Source organism: Mytilus galloprovincialis, chromosome 8, assembly GCF_965363235.1.
Source record: "Mytilus galloprovincialis chromosome 8, xbMytGall1.hap1.1, whole genome shotgun sequence".
In the NCBI taxonomy this organism is placed as follows: Eukaryota; Metazoa; Mollusca; class Bivalvia; order Mytilida; family Mytilidae; genus Mytilus; species Mytilus galloprovincialis.
The window spans coordinates 42780858-42795365 of NC_134845.1; the positions used below are offsets into that span (position 1 = coordinate 42780858).

Consider the following 14508-nt stretch of genomic DNA (forward strand, 5'->3'; position numbering starts at 1 on the left):
TATTCATATGATGAAGACATAGTCTTTCAATCAGTTTAATTGAGGTCTGGATCTGGCACGTCAGTTAACTCCCACGCGACATATTAGAAAACGGGAGCGATGAGAGATCGGTTTTTAATTAGATTGACTGCTAGTAGTCTGTTGTTGTTTATGTATTATTGTCATTTTGTTTATTTTCTTTTGTTAAATCTTCTGACATCAGACTCGGACTTCTCTTGAACTGAATTCTAATGTGCGTATTGTTATGCGTTTATAGAGGTATAGGGGAGGGTTAAGATCTCATAAACATGTTTAACCCCGCCGCAATTTTGCGCCTGTCCCAAGTCTGGAGTCTCTGGCCTTTGTAAGTCTTGTATGATTTTTAATTTTAATTTCTTGTGTATAATTCGGAGTTTAGTATGACGTCCATTCTCACTGAACTAGTATACATATTTTTTTAAGGGGCCAGCTGAAAGACGCCTCCAGGTGCATGGGTTACTGGCTACATTGAAGACCCATTGGTGGCCTTCAGCAGTTGTCTGCTCTATGGTCGGGTTGTTGTCGCTTTGACACGTTCCCCATTTCCTTTCCCAATTTTAATTAGCACAACTTAAATTCTTGTGAAGACTAGAAGATCTAGACCACTATAACTCAGAGTAGTATCTAATTCGTTTAAAGGCAAAATAGATATTGACACATCACGTTTATACTGTATACACATCTCAAATATGAGACAATTAATTCCTGAAATTACTAGGTAACTTAATATATCTTATAATTAGACAATTAATTTTTTTATTTATTTTTGTATTTACCTGATAAAGCTTATTGAACTTTCCTGTATATTGTTTTCCTCAATATGAAAAAAAAAGAAAAATATCAACGTCTTATCAATTAAACAATGTAAGTGTTAACTCCAATTAAAAGATTAACAGAGATGTTACAACCAGCTATAAGGGTCAATCTTTGGCCAATAAAATTGAAAAAATAGTACAATTTGTCAAAGCCTTTCAAGGTTGTGCTAATATAATTTATAAATATATAGGATTATATAATATTAACACTTTAGTGTAGAAATGTGTTGTCGTAAAATGTTTCAATTGATGTTTTAAACCCACAATTTTTGTTTTACATTGAATGAATAAAGTGTAGCCATCCCTACCCAAAAGATTTTAAATCACATTAACATCTCAAAGAAATCATTTTACAACACTTAACTCCAATGTAAATGTCTGATTCATTGACAAAATTCTGTACATCTTTTTTGCGGTAAATGATCAATATGGAAAAATTCCAAATCAAAATAAAGCAAATTCTGTAGAAAAAAAAACCACCATAATATATCAGACTTTCATTTGCTTTCTAAAAACATTTGTAAGGGTTCCGCGGAACCCAGTGTCTCGCTACGTATGCTGTTAATCATACACTTAACAAAAATGAGGAAAAAGACAATAAAAATATTCCTCTCGATACTATCTGTTGATTGTCAGAAGCTTCTGCACAAGTTTGGTAAAAATCCAGAATAGTTTTAAGAATCTTAAAAATGTTTTAAAAACTTTAACTGCAGACTGTATGTAATGTTAACTGAAAGAAAAACTAAGTCCATTTATAAGTAAAATACAAGAAAATTGGAATTTTCTTTTTATAAAATTTACTTCTGGATACTAACTTCTGATCATAAACAAGGTTCTGTCCAATTTTGGTACAATTCCAGGATAGTTTAAGAAAGTTATTAAAATTTTAAAAACTTTAACCAAAGAGTGAATGTTATGTTTCCTGGCAGATAAAAATAAGTCCATTTATAAGTAAAATACGGAAAAAATGGAATTTTCTTTTTACAAAATTTACTTCTGGATACTAACTTCTGATCATGAACAAGTTTCTGTCCAATTTTGGTACAATTCCAGTATAGTTTAAGAAAGTTATTAAAATTTTAAAAACTTAAACCACAGAGTGAATGTAATGTTTCCTGGCAGAAAAACTAAGTCCATTTATAAGTAAAATATGGAAAAAATGGAATTTTATTTTTACAAAATCAACTTCTGAATACTATCTTATGAACATAAACAAGCTTCTGTCCAAGTTTGGAAGAAATTCAGGATAGTTCAAGAAAGTTATTAAAACTTCAAAAACTTGAATATTTGTGGACGCAGCTGCCAACGGAATGTAGGATCGCTCTGTCTCACTTTTTCGACTAATGTCAAAGGCTAGATAAAAAAATAAAAAATGGGGTCCATTATCATTGAGCTAGTACATATTTTTGTTAAGGGGACAGCTGAAGCACGGCTCTGAGTGCTGATTTTTCTCGCTGTATAGGAGACCCATTGGTGGCCTTCGGCTAATTTTTGTTTTCTGCTCTTTGGTAGGGTTGTTGTCTCTTTGACAAATTCCCCATTTCAATTCTCAATTTTATCTTAAACAAAACGAACCTCCTGGCGAGTTTACAATCTAGTCTGCTATAAAACAAACAACACAACAAGTATTATTACAGTAGCATTTAATTTATCAAATGACAAAATATATTATGACATATCACATTCATACTTTTATACAAATCTCCAATATCCAACATCAAATATGATACATACAATTCCTTTGTCTGAACAGTTCTATTGTACTGAAAGAGTACTGTTGAGTTCTATAGGTATACTTATTTTCTTATTTATTGAAAAACTATCTAATTCCCTTAATTACTGTGCAACTTCGAAAGTTGTGGTAGTTACCTGATAACACCCTATTAACTTCCCTATATATCAAATTACCCAATATGAAATGTGGAACTCTCCCCAATGTCTTGTCATTCAATTAGCCTTGATAACTCAGATTAATACAGATTTCATTAATATCATATCATTGTGTATGAAAATGTATGGTTTTGATTTAATACACACTTTTAAAATCAGTAAACACAGTGCCATAAGAAAATTCCAAAACAATGTTTACAATATATGTTCCCATTGGTGGATCCAGGGGGCCCTGCCCCCCCCCCTTTTCGTGGGAAAAAAATTGGTTGATTATATAGGGAATCACTAAAGCATGACTGGAGCAGGCAGTCAGTGGACCCCCTTATGAAAGGTTCTAGATCTGCCACTAGTTACATTTATGGTACCCAAATATAGCAATTAAAAATAACCACCCAAAGAAGTAATTTAAGAAACCTGCAGACATTTTAACCTGTACAACATGTTTCACACCTCCCCAAGTGGCAATTTTAATTTGCCTTCTCTGCATCACAATGATAAGATGGTGCTATACCTTTTAAGTTTTGTTATGATATTTCAAATAATGATGCATATTTGACATAATTCCTTATATCAAGAATTTTTCCTGATAATGGGTAGCTTTGTCATATTAAATATCCTAATACAATTCAAATACAATCAATCATCATCTCTCCGTCGTACATTTCTTGCTCCAGAGGCTAATTTTCTTTTCTTAAATGTCACATTAGTGTCTTTACCAAGAGATGTCACAGTTTTCTCTTTAAATTTAGATCGCTTTTCCTGTGTTTTCTTTTCCTCTTGAGGTGGAGGAAGTTTTACCTCCTCTGGTGGAGGAATTTGTATTTCCTCTGGTGGAGGTGGTAATGGTATGTGTTCTATTGGCAGAGGTTCTGATGGAGGTAGTGGAATAATCTCTGGTTCTGCGGGCAGTGGTGGGGGAGGGGTTTCTGTTGGTATTGGTTGGGGAGGAGCTTCTGATGGAAGTCCATAGAATTCTGACGCAGACTCTTCCTCTTCTTCCCTGGAAAATATAAATAGTTAAGTGCTAAAATGACTTTGAAAGTACTAGTGTGGAATCATTTATTTTGTGTGTATCAATTTTGGTGAATTATCCTTGGTTGCTTCTTAGTATCTTCATACTTTTTTTTATGAAAAGGCTAACCTTAGGTAAAACAATGTAAAAAGGCTATTTTGGGGCTCTTTATAGCTTGCTGTTCAGTGTGAGCCTAGGCTCTGTGTTAAAGGTCATACTATGACATTATTGTTGTTAACTTTTTATATATTGTGACTTGGATGGTGAGTTGTCACTCATACCACATCTTCTTATTTATATATAGATCTTTGTAGTATTAAAACACAAATATTGTTTGTCCATCTTTTAGTTTAAAATCCAAATTATATTGTTGTAATTAAAACATTCCTACACTGTATGTATTTTATACACATTGTTCTCCTCACAAACAGAAAATGGTTGAATCTAACAAATTGTGCACTTACTGGTGAGCAATTGTTTGCCATCTACCATAAGCTGACTGGGGTACTCTAGGCATTGGTCCCACTGAAACTCCAGCCTCACTTTCATCTTCTTCTAGATTTTGCTGAAATTACATAACCTTTCAAAATGTATTTTTCAATCATTTTAAAAAATCAAAGTGCTTGAAAGCACTGAGCAGTAGAGATTGCTTAAATTTATCAGTGGGAAGTAAAATTAAATATCACTTTGGTTGTTGTTGATTTAACAGCTATTCTACACAAAGGAAGATAACTCCAATTTTAAAGATGACGTTAACAATGACATAATTTATATTTTTAGAACAGATATAGATTCCTGCACTTTGCAAAAGTTTGTAATTTTCTTGACAAGTGAAACATCATTTTGTGCCTTGAATATCTGAGCGTATAATACATTGATAAATTTCTGGAAATGTTCATGGATAGTATGTATGGAATGTTATAGTCAATGCACTATATTTTGTGTATCAAAAAAGGCAGCGGTCAGCCTTGGAACATTTAGATATCAAGTCAGTCCTGTAAGGTATTGATTGCATTTCATGCAATCTTTACCTAAAAATCAAAGTTTCAAGACAGGTCATTGTTGAAAATTGTACTAGATGTTGGTTCATGTAGTTCTTATTTGTTTTTTTCGGAAATTGGTTTGTAATAGTTAGGCCAATTGTAATGATGAGAGCTGTGCGGTGGCCTATAATTGTTTACATCAACTGCATTTAATCTCTGGTGGATAGCTGTCTCATTGGCAATCATACCACATCTCCATATATAATTTTTTTCAAAAACTAACTGATTTCTTATCTAAACATTGCTACTTTAGTTTTATTTTTTAAATATCCTGAAATGTTTATAATTAACAGTGAAATTATCTACAAAATTTGAAGTTCTACAGTATAAGTTGAAATAATAAAAGTATGTTTAATTTCCTTCAAAAGAGGGGAAAACAAACCTCTTCAAAAGCTTTTTGTTTTTCTGCTTCTTCTTTTGCTTTCTCTTCCTGGGCTCTAACTTCTGCTAAACTGACAAATTCCTCTGGTGCTACCCAAATTGTTTCTGAATAATATTATACCAAATAATTTCGTTATTATTTCATAACCCCTCTATGCACAAACATTAAGTAAAAGATAAAAGTAACATAACCTGTTATATACTGTAAAACCAACTAGTTTTCTGGGATACTTTATTTCGCATTTAGTCCTTTAAAGTCCGCTTCAGACCAATCAAATGTTGTGATTATGAAATATTTGTGATGCAGATAAATAGCAAAGATCCTAGTTTCACGTTTATATGCCGATTAATATTTGCGTTCTTTTCTTCTTGCAAAAGTCAGGGAAAAAAATTGCACTAAAAAATTAGATGGTTTACAGTAACTTAAGACTTAGACTTGTTTTGTCTGTGAAACCTAATCACAAAACACTTTAACCCCAGAAACAGCAAACTGAAGTTTTACTTTCATAACTAATGTCGCAAGAGAGAGAACTTATTTTTAGAAATAATAATATAAGCATATTGTAGCATACCTAACTACAATACATGATAAATAAATAGGGAATGTGTCCATGGGACACAGATGATGCTCCCGCTTGCATATCATATGAATTTATACAGGAACATAACTGTAAGTGACACTACCAAAATCATTACTTGATTTGAGTTTTGTGGTAATTAACATTTTGTACACGTGCTATAACATTTGCATTGTTTGAGACAAACTTAAGTTGTAAAATGAATATAAAAAATTCAGCATTTTGCCATTTATAAAGGGGCATAACTCTAATACAGTATATGTGATTTCAACACAATTCAAATTTAGTCTATGTTTTGTGGTAATGAGCATTGTGAATAAGTTTCATAAGATCTGGTTGAGGCAAAATTAAGTTAGAGAAAAAAAAATTGGGCGAGTACAGACAAAAAAGAGTAAAATTCAATGCATACTCTACTACGATGGAGGCATAAAAATGCTGATTGACATTTTGTTCCTGGTTTCCAAAATAAGTATCATTTCATTTTACCATTAGTTTCTACATTCCAGTAGTAAGAGTAACCTTCTGGTGATTTAGCTTCAAACCATTTACATGTAGCTAGTTTGGTCATCAATTCCTCCTCTGCTTTTAAAACTGCTTCTCTCTCTTCTTCCTCCTTTTTCAATTTTGCCTCTCTCTCTTTCCGTTTTGCTTCTTTGTCAGCTAGCTTTTCTGTAAAAAATGTAAATAGGTAAGCTATTTGATATCAATTTAAAATAGAACGTTTAAAATAGTCCAAAACTGAAACAAAATCAATAATATTAAAGAAAATAATAATATGCAAACATTTATTAAAATAATATCATTATCAAGTATATATTTTTTTATTTAACAAACAATTAACTTGCATGAATTACATGTATATTTTATTATGGTTGAGTATTGCTAGTTATATAATTCTGTTCAATGTGTGTTTTGAAAGATTATCTATTAAATCATATTTCAGATTTGAATGAAATCTTGAATTTTTTATTTTTTCAATGTTGTGTCTGACTAGTTACTTCCACCTGATATTTTACCACCGATATCATTTCACCCACAGTTACCTTATACAAATGAGATTTTACCAGCATCAGTTCTAATTTTTACACCATATTTTGCTGCAAGTTCAGGATTATCCTTCAAATCTTTCTTGAAAGCTTCCATGGCTGCCTGTAATCAAATTATCAAACATTACATTATCATTCAAGAAAAATTAAACAACATTTAGCAATAAAACTGGTAGATTTTCCTGTTTGAATTGTTTTACACTAGTCATTTTGGGGTCCCTTTATAGCTTGCTGTTTGGTGTGAGCCAAGACTCAGTGTTGAAGGCCATACTTTGCCTTTAATTGTTTACTATTTACACATTGTGACTTTAATAGAGAGTTGTCTCATTGGCACTCATACCAAATTTTATTATTTCTATTTATAAGAGTAAAGCTCCAGGGATCTCCATGGATGAAAATTGAACGATGGAGGAACTTTCACCATTACAAACCGTGTCTACGCTGTACAGTGTAGCGCATCCGGAAGTATTTTATCCCTCCATACAAGGAATGGTGAACACGCTAAATCATTGCTTATTTAAATTATATTTATTTGAATTTTCATTATAGAATTAGAAGTATCATGGTTCAATATTTTCATTTATTGCCATTTTTAACCATTCAAATGCCAAGTCTTCATGGTCCCCCCATAGTCAAGAATGACTAGAAGCTGTCATGAAGGTCTCCATGTAGATTTCTTGTATTTTTGGTGATTGTTATGGGGGTTAAAAATCATATGATGTGGAGCTTATTTTTCATGGACACTGTCAAATTCAGAACCCATTACCGGTATATGGCTGATTTGCAGCAACAACAAAACGATTCGTACGGGTTATATAAAAGGTTAAAGAGATTTGTAAAGCAAACATTGACAAATGAAAAGGTTTTTAATGACTTTATCTGACAAATTGATGCTGTGCAACATGCATCTTTCGAGTCTCAATAGAAACTGGAAACGCGGATGTATCAATTTGATTGTAATATACGAAATGAATTCGGAATTACGATACGATATTTCTTTACAGGAAATATTTAAGTTTTTACTTTTAAACTTTTAAACTAATTCTAAATTATCGTTACAGCAGTACTCGAGTTATTTCCAATAAAATAATAATTACTGTTTTGCGTCTTATTTTGTACTTCTTAAAAAAGGGGGATGCTGATTGCATAAGTCAAAATAAAGCACGTGTTCGACTTGTTAAACTGTTTTCTTTGTAACTGGATTATTAATTTATTTATTTAATCTAAATTATCATAATCATTTGCTGAAACTTAGTTGATTAATTCGACAAATAGATCGTCTATCCTCAGATAGTATTCTCCTGTCTGGTTTGTTGATCTACCTGTACAAGCTCGGATATCCCTCAGGCGTTAAAACTGTATTGGATTATAATTTATAACATAAAAAGCCTAAGGGTTATGCAATTACATGCATTTGATTATAAATGAAAAAAAAAATGGCGTCGGGCTGCAAAAAATGATGAAGTTTTGAACGATGGCGGAAGACAATTTAACGATGGCGCAAGACAATTTAACGATGGCGCAAGTCATTTGACGATGGCGCAAGTCATTTGACGATGGCGCAAGACATTTGAACAATGGCGGGGCGCCATCGTTAAACAGGCCATGGAGATCCCTGAAAGCTCTTAATCACACCAAGTGTAGACAGCTTTTGAATGAGACCCCAATGTAAAACACTAATGTCTTCAACCTAAAACAGTTAAAAGGAAACAACAACAGCAAATGATCAGGTTCCTCTCTGAGATGGACATGGTATTTTTTATCCTGTTAAATCCAAACCAATTTTTGTTTTATGTATATGAAAGCTCAATTCTTGTGTCAGAAACAAGAACAACTACTCTATATGAGGGTCTGGATTGGGGGGGGGGGGTCTGTTACTCTGTAAACATTTAATTTTCACCCCTTTTTTCTCTAATCTTCATTCTTTTTGCCTGTTATTCTCTAATCTTTATTTTTTAAGGGCATTATTCTTTAATCATTTAACCCCATCCAAACCCTCCTATATCAGTTGTGTATTTGTTTTTACCTTTTCCATCTTTTTCATGTCATCTTCCAATTCTTCCCTCTCTTTAGCTTGTTCAGTACTTTTCTTTTTAACCTGAAACAAAAATGTAGATTCAATTTTCCCAAATTCATCAGCCATTCAATGGAAGATATCTTTAAAAGACGGTTCATGTTGCATTACAGGCTTCTTTACCTTAATTTGAGATATAAAATGGGTATTTTGACCCACTTTTGAGTTCCATTGGTTTCTAAAACAGACGGGTATAAATATAGTTACCCTGTGAAATATTTCTGAAAAAGATATTTATAAATATAAACAGGATTTGAAAAGTTACCAGAGACTTTCAAAGTAATTCTTTACACGGGAAATGCTAAACCCAACAATGCAGATTATATCTCAAAAAAACATCTGAAACGGCACTAGACTTCGGTGCATTACGTTTGCGCGCATTACCATTACATTTGCACGCAAAAATCTTTACGTTTGCACGTATTTATTTGACAGGTAAACGCACATAAGCTTAAACAATAACACTTTTTATCTATAAATTTATTCAATTATTTTTAAGTAAAAGACGATGATACCTTTTCCGTTAGTCTAAGTCACCTACTCACCCACGAGGAGGTAGAAGTTAGATACAGGCAGGATAAGTCGGTTGCATTATATTCTATCAATCTGGAAAGTTTAATACTCATCATATACTAATGATTTTCCCTCCGATTTGCTATATTAAAAAAAAGCTTCAAATGTCCGAGCCTTGACAACACTTTACAAACTAACGAATTTAAAAGAGATCACTATTCAGGGTACTTGTTTACCCTGAAAATGAAGTTACATGTATGCCTTAAGTTACAACAGAATTTATCACGTGCACTTTATATGTTGTCTTAGAAGACAATATAAACAACTTATAATTAAAATATATTTTCAAAGATAATGAATTTTTATATTATTTATATTTCATTATATACCCTTTTTTACCTGAGTTTACTAGTAAGATAAATGCGCACAAACGTAAAACATGTTAATCCCCAAATGCGCGCAAACGTAGTGCGCCCCTAGACTTGCACCTTACTTATTTTAGAAATTTAAGGTTTAATAGTTAGAAATCATGATGATATTCAGGTTTATTAGATTTTAGTTTTTTTTTTACCTTTTATGACAAATAGGAACCAGCAAGAATTAAAAAACAAGGGGCCTCAAAATTTAAAATTTGTTTTACATTACCATGATTACAAACAAAAAGATGAGGGTGTATAAATATATAATCATTTACATAAAAAAAATTGGAAATGTTTCTTGTTGTTCCTATATTGTACAATACCGATTTAATTAACAAACCTCGTTAATCTTTCTTTTGACATTTTCCTGATGATTTTTGCCTCTTTCATGAAAATCAACACTCTGAAAAAAACACCCAAAAAAATTATAAAGCAAAGAAAAATGATTCCATAAAGTACACAAATCGTTACATCTGACATGAATACAACATATTGAAAAATAGTGACTGATAATTTGTACACAAGTCTTTCATTTTATTGCAACAAACTTGTGTACTAAGTTTCAAATCGACATGAACATGGTTTGATAGTACACTAGATGTACCTCATATAGTTATATGATAAAACAAAAACTTATAAGCACAGACCAGAAATAAAATGAGATATTACTGTTGTAGGTGTGGAATATGAATTACATAGATCTTTAATCATAATTATGGCCAATTAAATTTAGTAGTTTAATCTATCCTTATACATATAATCAAAGAGCTGAAGAGCTCTGAGGGAAAAGACGGCCATTGTTTCAAATTTGGGGGGTTTCTTTTGATGGTCTACATACAAAGAATGAGCAAAAGAACAGCTAGAACATAAAGAAAGGCTGACAATAATGAAACTAATTGTTGTTTATTGTTATTTCATTTCCTTAGTCAAGAATTCATCATAGAGACAATTTGGACCAATGAGATCTACACCTTCTAAATCAAAAGATTTTTATTAAAGTTGGGAGTTAATTATCTAAAATTCAATTGAATTTAACAACTACTACAATATATTTTAGAATTTTAATTATGTACAACTGAACGGCAGGCTAAGACCATTCTCAATTTTTTGTGACAGTATTCTCAAGAAAGTGAGGACTGAAAAATCTATTCAGTTTTAATTTTCCATTGATAAAGTCCCCAGATACAACTCTCATCACAGGGATACATGTACTTATAAAATCATAATGATTGATATAAGCTGTGTGAAGTTTGTTTCCAGATCCCACATTTTGATATATCTGTAAAATTCATACATAAATAGCTTTAAACTACAATAAGCAATATTTAAAATTTTTTTTAAAAAAAATGACCACTACAATAATTATGTTGTTACGCAAAATTATTTTTTAATTGATGACTACTTATCATATATATATACTTAATGTGACATTTTTAGTGTTCATATACATTAACTTTCATTTTAGTGGGTAATTACTCAACCATTGAGGTGCTCCTTAATTGGAGAAAGATTCTAAAAACATAACTTTACAGAATGAATGAAAACTGCAGTTGCTCTCCCCAATCTCAATAGGTATAAACTACAAAAAGCAACATTTTTTTTAATTTTTTTTTTAACCATTTCAATAATTATGTTGGTACACATTTTTTTTTTATATAGAAGACTACTTATCATATACTAAATGTCACATTTTAAATGTTCAGAAACATTTACTTTGATTTTTGTGTAAAATTGCTCATCAATTGAGGTGCTCCTGAATTGGAGGAAGATTCTAAAAACAGAACTTTACAGAAACAATGAAAACTGCCGTTTCTCTCCCCAATCTCATGTATCCCCATTGACATTGTTTCACGCGAAAGTTGACCTACATATTATCTGATTATAGCCTCAGATTAAAGCATTGTATGTTGGTGTGTGAATCATCTACACTACAGCAAACATCATTAGGTTTATATTTAACAAATACGGATTTTAAATTAGTATACAAATAATGTGAATGATTTTTATAAATGAATAAAGGATATCCCTGTGACTGTGTAGTGTGGCATTCCAACGATGACGTCACTAGGTTAGATATATTTAGAATATTTCGTAATACTGATTTTTCCGGACTGTAAAAGAAACGTATATAGTGTAAGGGAAAGCTCAATATACGATAATTTCATGAGAAACAGAAGGGAAATGTGTAAAACATGTATTTAAAGTCAATCTGTTCTCCTTGTCATCAATTTCAGTATGACATTTTGAGGGGGTTTCCAAACTATCAAACAAAATGATTGACGTGAGGGAATGATACTCTGGCCAACCCCATTAGGGAATTGACGGCTTGAAGCCGTCTTTCCCCAAAAAAGCAGATGTGGTATGATTGCCAATGAGACAACTGTCCACAAGAGACAAAACAACACAGACATTAACAATTATAGATCACCATATGGCCACACAAAATCCATTTGAAGTGTACTGATTGATTTTAAATTCGTAAACACATGATATTTTATAAGTTTCTTGTTGGCTTTGAACTGGATGTAGCTTTTAGTAACTGTAAATACTCTCTGATCTGCACCTTATGTTGTTTTTTTTTATTTTAACATGTTTAAGGTTTTCAAGTGCAGTGTCTCTATCTGATGGGTTAAGACCTTTTCAAGTGATTTTTATAGTTTATAAATTTTTTTCTTATGTTGTACTATTAGACCACTGTCCCAGGTTACAGAACCTTTTGATGTCAATGAACATGTTTACCCCCCTCCCTCCCTCTAAGTGGTTATCTTTTGTTATGTTTTTCATATTTGTTTTTCATTAATTTGATTTTAGTAAAATCAAGCTGCAAGTTTTTATCTTTTGAATTATTAAATATTTGTCATTTTTATAGCTAATCCTATGCTTTATAGGTTTTGATCATTGTTGGAGACTGTACAGCAACCCGAGGTTGTTAACTAAACTGTACAGCAACCCGAAGTTGTTAACTTCTTTGTTATTTGGTCTTTATGCCGAGAGTTGTTTCATAGGCAATTATGCCACTTCTTTCATTTTTATTATAATTTATAGGTCATGTATGTAGAAGTCAAGTAAATTTTACTAAGATCATGCTAATTCAGGGAAAATATGCAAAGATATATTGCATACAATACTCACAGGTTTATTATCTGTTATCCAACAGTTACAAAATTTGCAGTATTTCTTTGGTTGTGACTTCCAGTATGTTGCCCTGAAAAATTTCAAAATTATGTATAAAAACATTTTTCTAAACACAATTGACTATAGTCTTTAGATTCAAAGGCTTATGACTGATAAATAAAGGATAAATATATTATAAAGACATTCTTGTTTTTGATTCTGACATGATCAGAAAAAATATTTAAGCAAGCTGGCTTAAATACTGGCTATTACTGAGGACATTCTCAACCTTTATACAATAACAACATGATAATTAACATTTATACACTATTTTAATGTCCTCTCGATATAGCAACATATTGCAACCTTATTATAGCAAATATAACAAAAATTAAAATTGACATATTTTGGAAATTCTGGTAAACCACTTCAAAGTCTAAGTAAATTTTTGCTCACCTCAAATGGAATCGTATCTTATTTTCTCTTTTCTCTTTTATATTGCTGATGTTTTGCATCAATGATATATATAGAGAATATCATATGGCTTTTTCAATATCGCATCCGTATCAACCCAAGACACCAATATAATCCTAAGAGCTCTGCTCTCCCTAGGGATTATATTGGTTGAGGGTTGATACAGTGTGTGATATTGAAAAAGCCATATCATATACACTTTATTATATACATATATCTCAAGTAGATGTTTTTATGTGACATGACGTCAAACAGATAAAGAGGATTGAAATGACGTCATACAGATTATAGGTTTGACATGACGTCATACAGATTAGGGTTTTGATAAAGCCTTTGCAACAGTGACTGCAATCGATGACGTGACGTCATACAGATTAAAGGTGTGATAAAGCTTTTGCAACCGTGTTGATATCGATATCATCACGGGTGGCTGATACAGCTCGCCTGGCATTGATTATATTGATTATATATATCATAGAATTTATTAGTGCATTTATTTATAAGAATGGCAAATATTTGCCATCCACCTAGAGCTCTTCAATCCAAAGAATTGCCATATTTGTCCTATTAGAATCAAATGAATTCATGCCCGGGCTTGAATATATCGTGGTTTTACCTTGAGTTGTCCCTTTATGTTGATATTTTACCCCACGCTGTAAAATCATGATATATTCAATCCCTATCATGGCATCAATTATTTCTTAAATAAAAGTTGCCAGTTGAATAACCAAAAACCGATATGGCTTCACATGTCAAAAGTTCAAATGGTGCCGCTTTGACCATGTCGCAGGTGCCGAATTGACCAGGTCACAGGTGCCGAAATGACCAGATCACAGTTGCCGAAATGACCAGATCACAGGTGCCGAATTGACCAGGTCACAGGTGACGAATTGACTTGTACCCAAAAATACATGTTCTTTTTGTTCCTATATTCAACTAATTTTAGATAGATCTCACTTAAAGTAAGCATAACATATCATTACATTTTTGCTGGGTTTTAGTTTACTGAGGCTATAATTTCTACGCTTTAACAGCCCTTCAAAATTAGGTCAATGGCACATGTCTGTTGTTTCCGGAAGTTTACCTTTTAACGCAAGCGTGATAGCAACATTATTTCGCGGTGATAACCTT

The 14508-nt window shown here is 32.0% G+C and overlaps 1 protein-coding gene across 1 annotated transcript; it reads right to left on the bottom strand.

Moving 5' to 3' along the window:
* Positions 1 to 2464: 2464 nt before the first annotated feature.
* On the bottom strand, positions 2465 to 14480 carry LOC143041997 (uncharacterized). Its single transcript, XM_076214193.1, has 9 exons — positions 14361 to 14480; positions 12922 to 12994; positions 10130 to 10192; positions 8810 to 8881; positions 6802 to 6886; positions 6224 to 6406; positions 5161 to 5264; positions 4200 to 4300; positions 2465 to 3723 (listed from the first exon to the last, which is right to left on the bottom strand). Coding segments are annotated over exons 1-9 (1047 nt in total). The 5' UTR covers positions 14363 to 14480; the 3' UTR covers positions 2465 to 3359.
* Between the last annotated feature and the right edge of the window lie 28 nt (positions 14481 to 14508).

What these genes read in the sequence shown, in the direction of transcription:
- LOC143041997 (XM_076214193.1), bottom strand. An exon ending in TCAAAAGAAAGATTAACGAG is followed by an intron (nt 8,882 to 10,129) that starts GTTTGTTAATTA and finishes TTTTTGTTTCAG; the next exon opens with GTTAAAAAGAAAAGTACTGA. An exon ending in ACATGAAAAAGATGGAAAAG is followed by an intron (nt 6,887 to 8,809) that starts GTAAAAACAAAT and finishes ATTTGATTACAG; the next exon opens with GCAGCCATGGAAGCTTTCAA.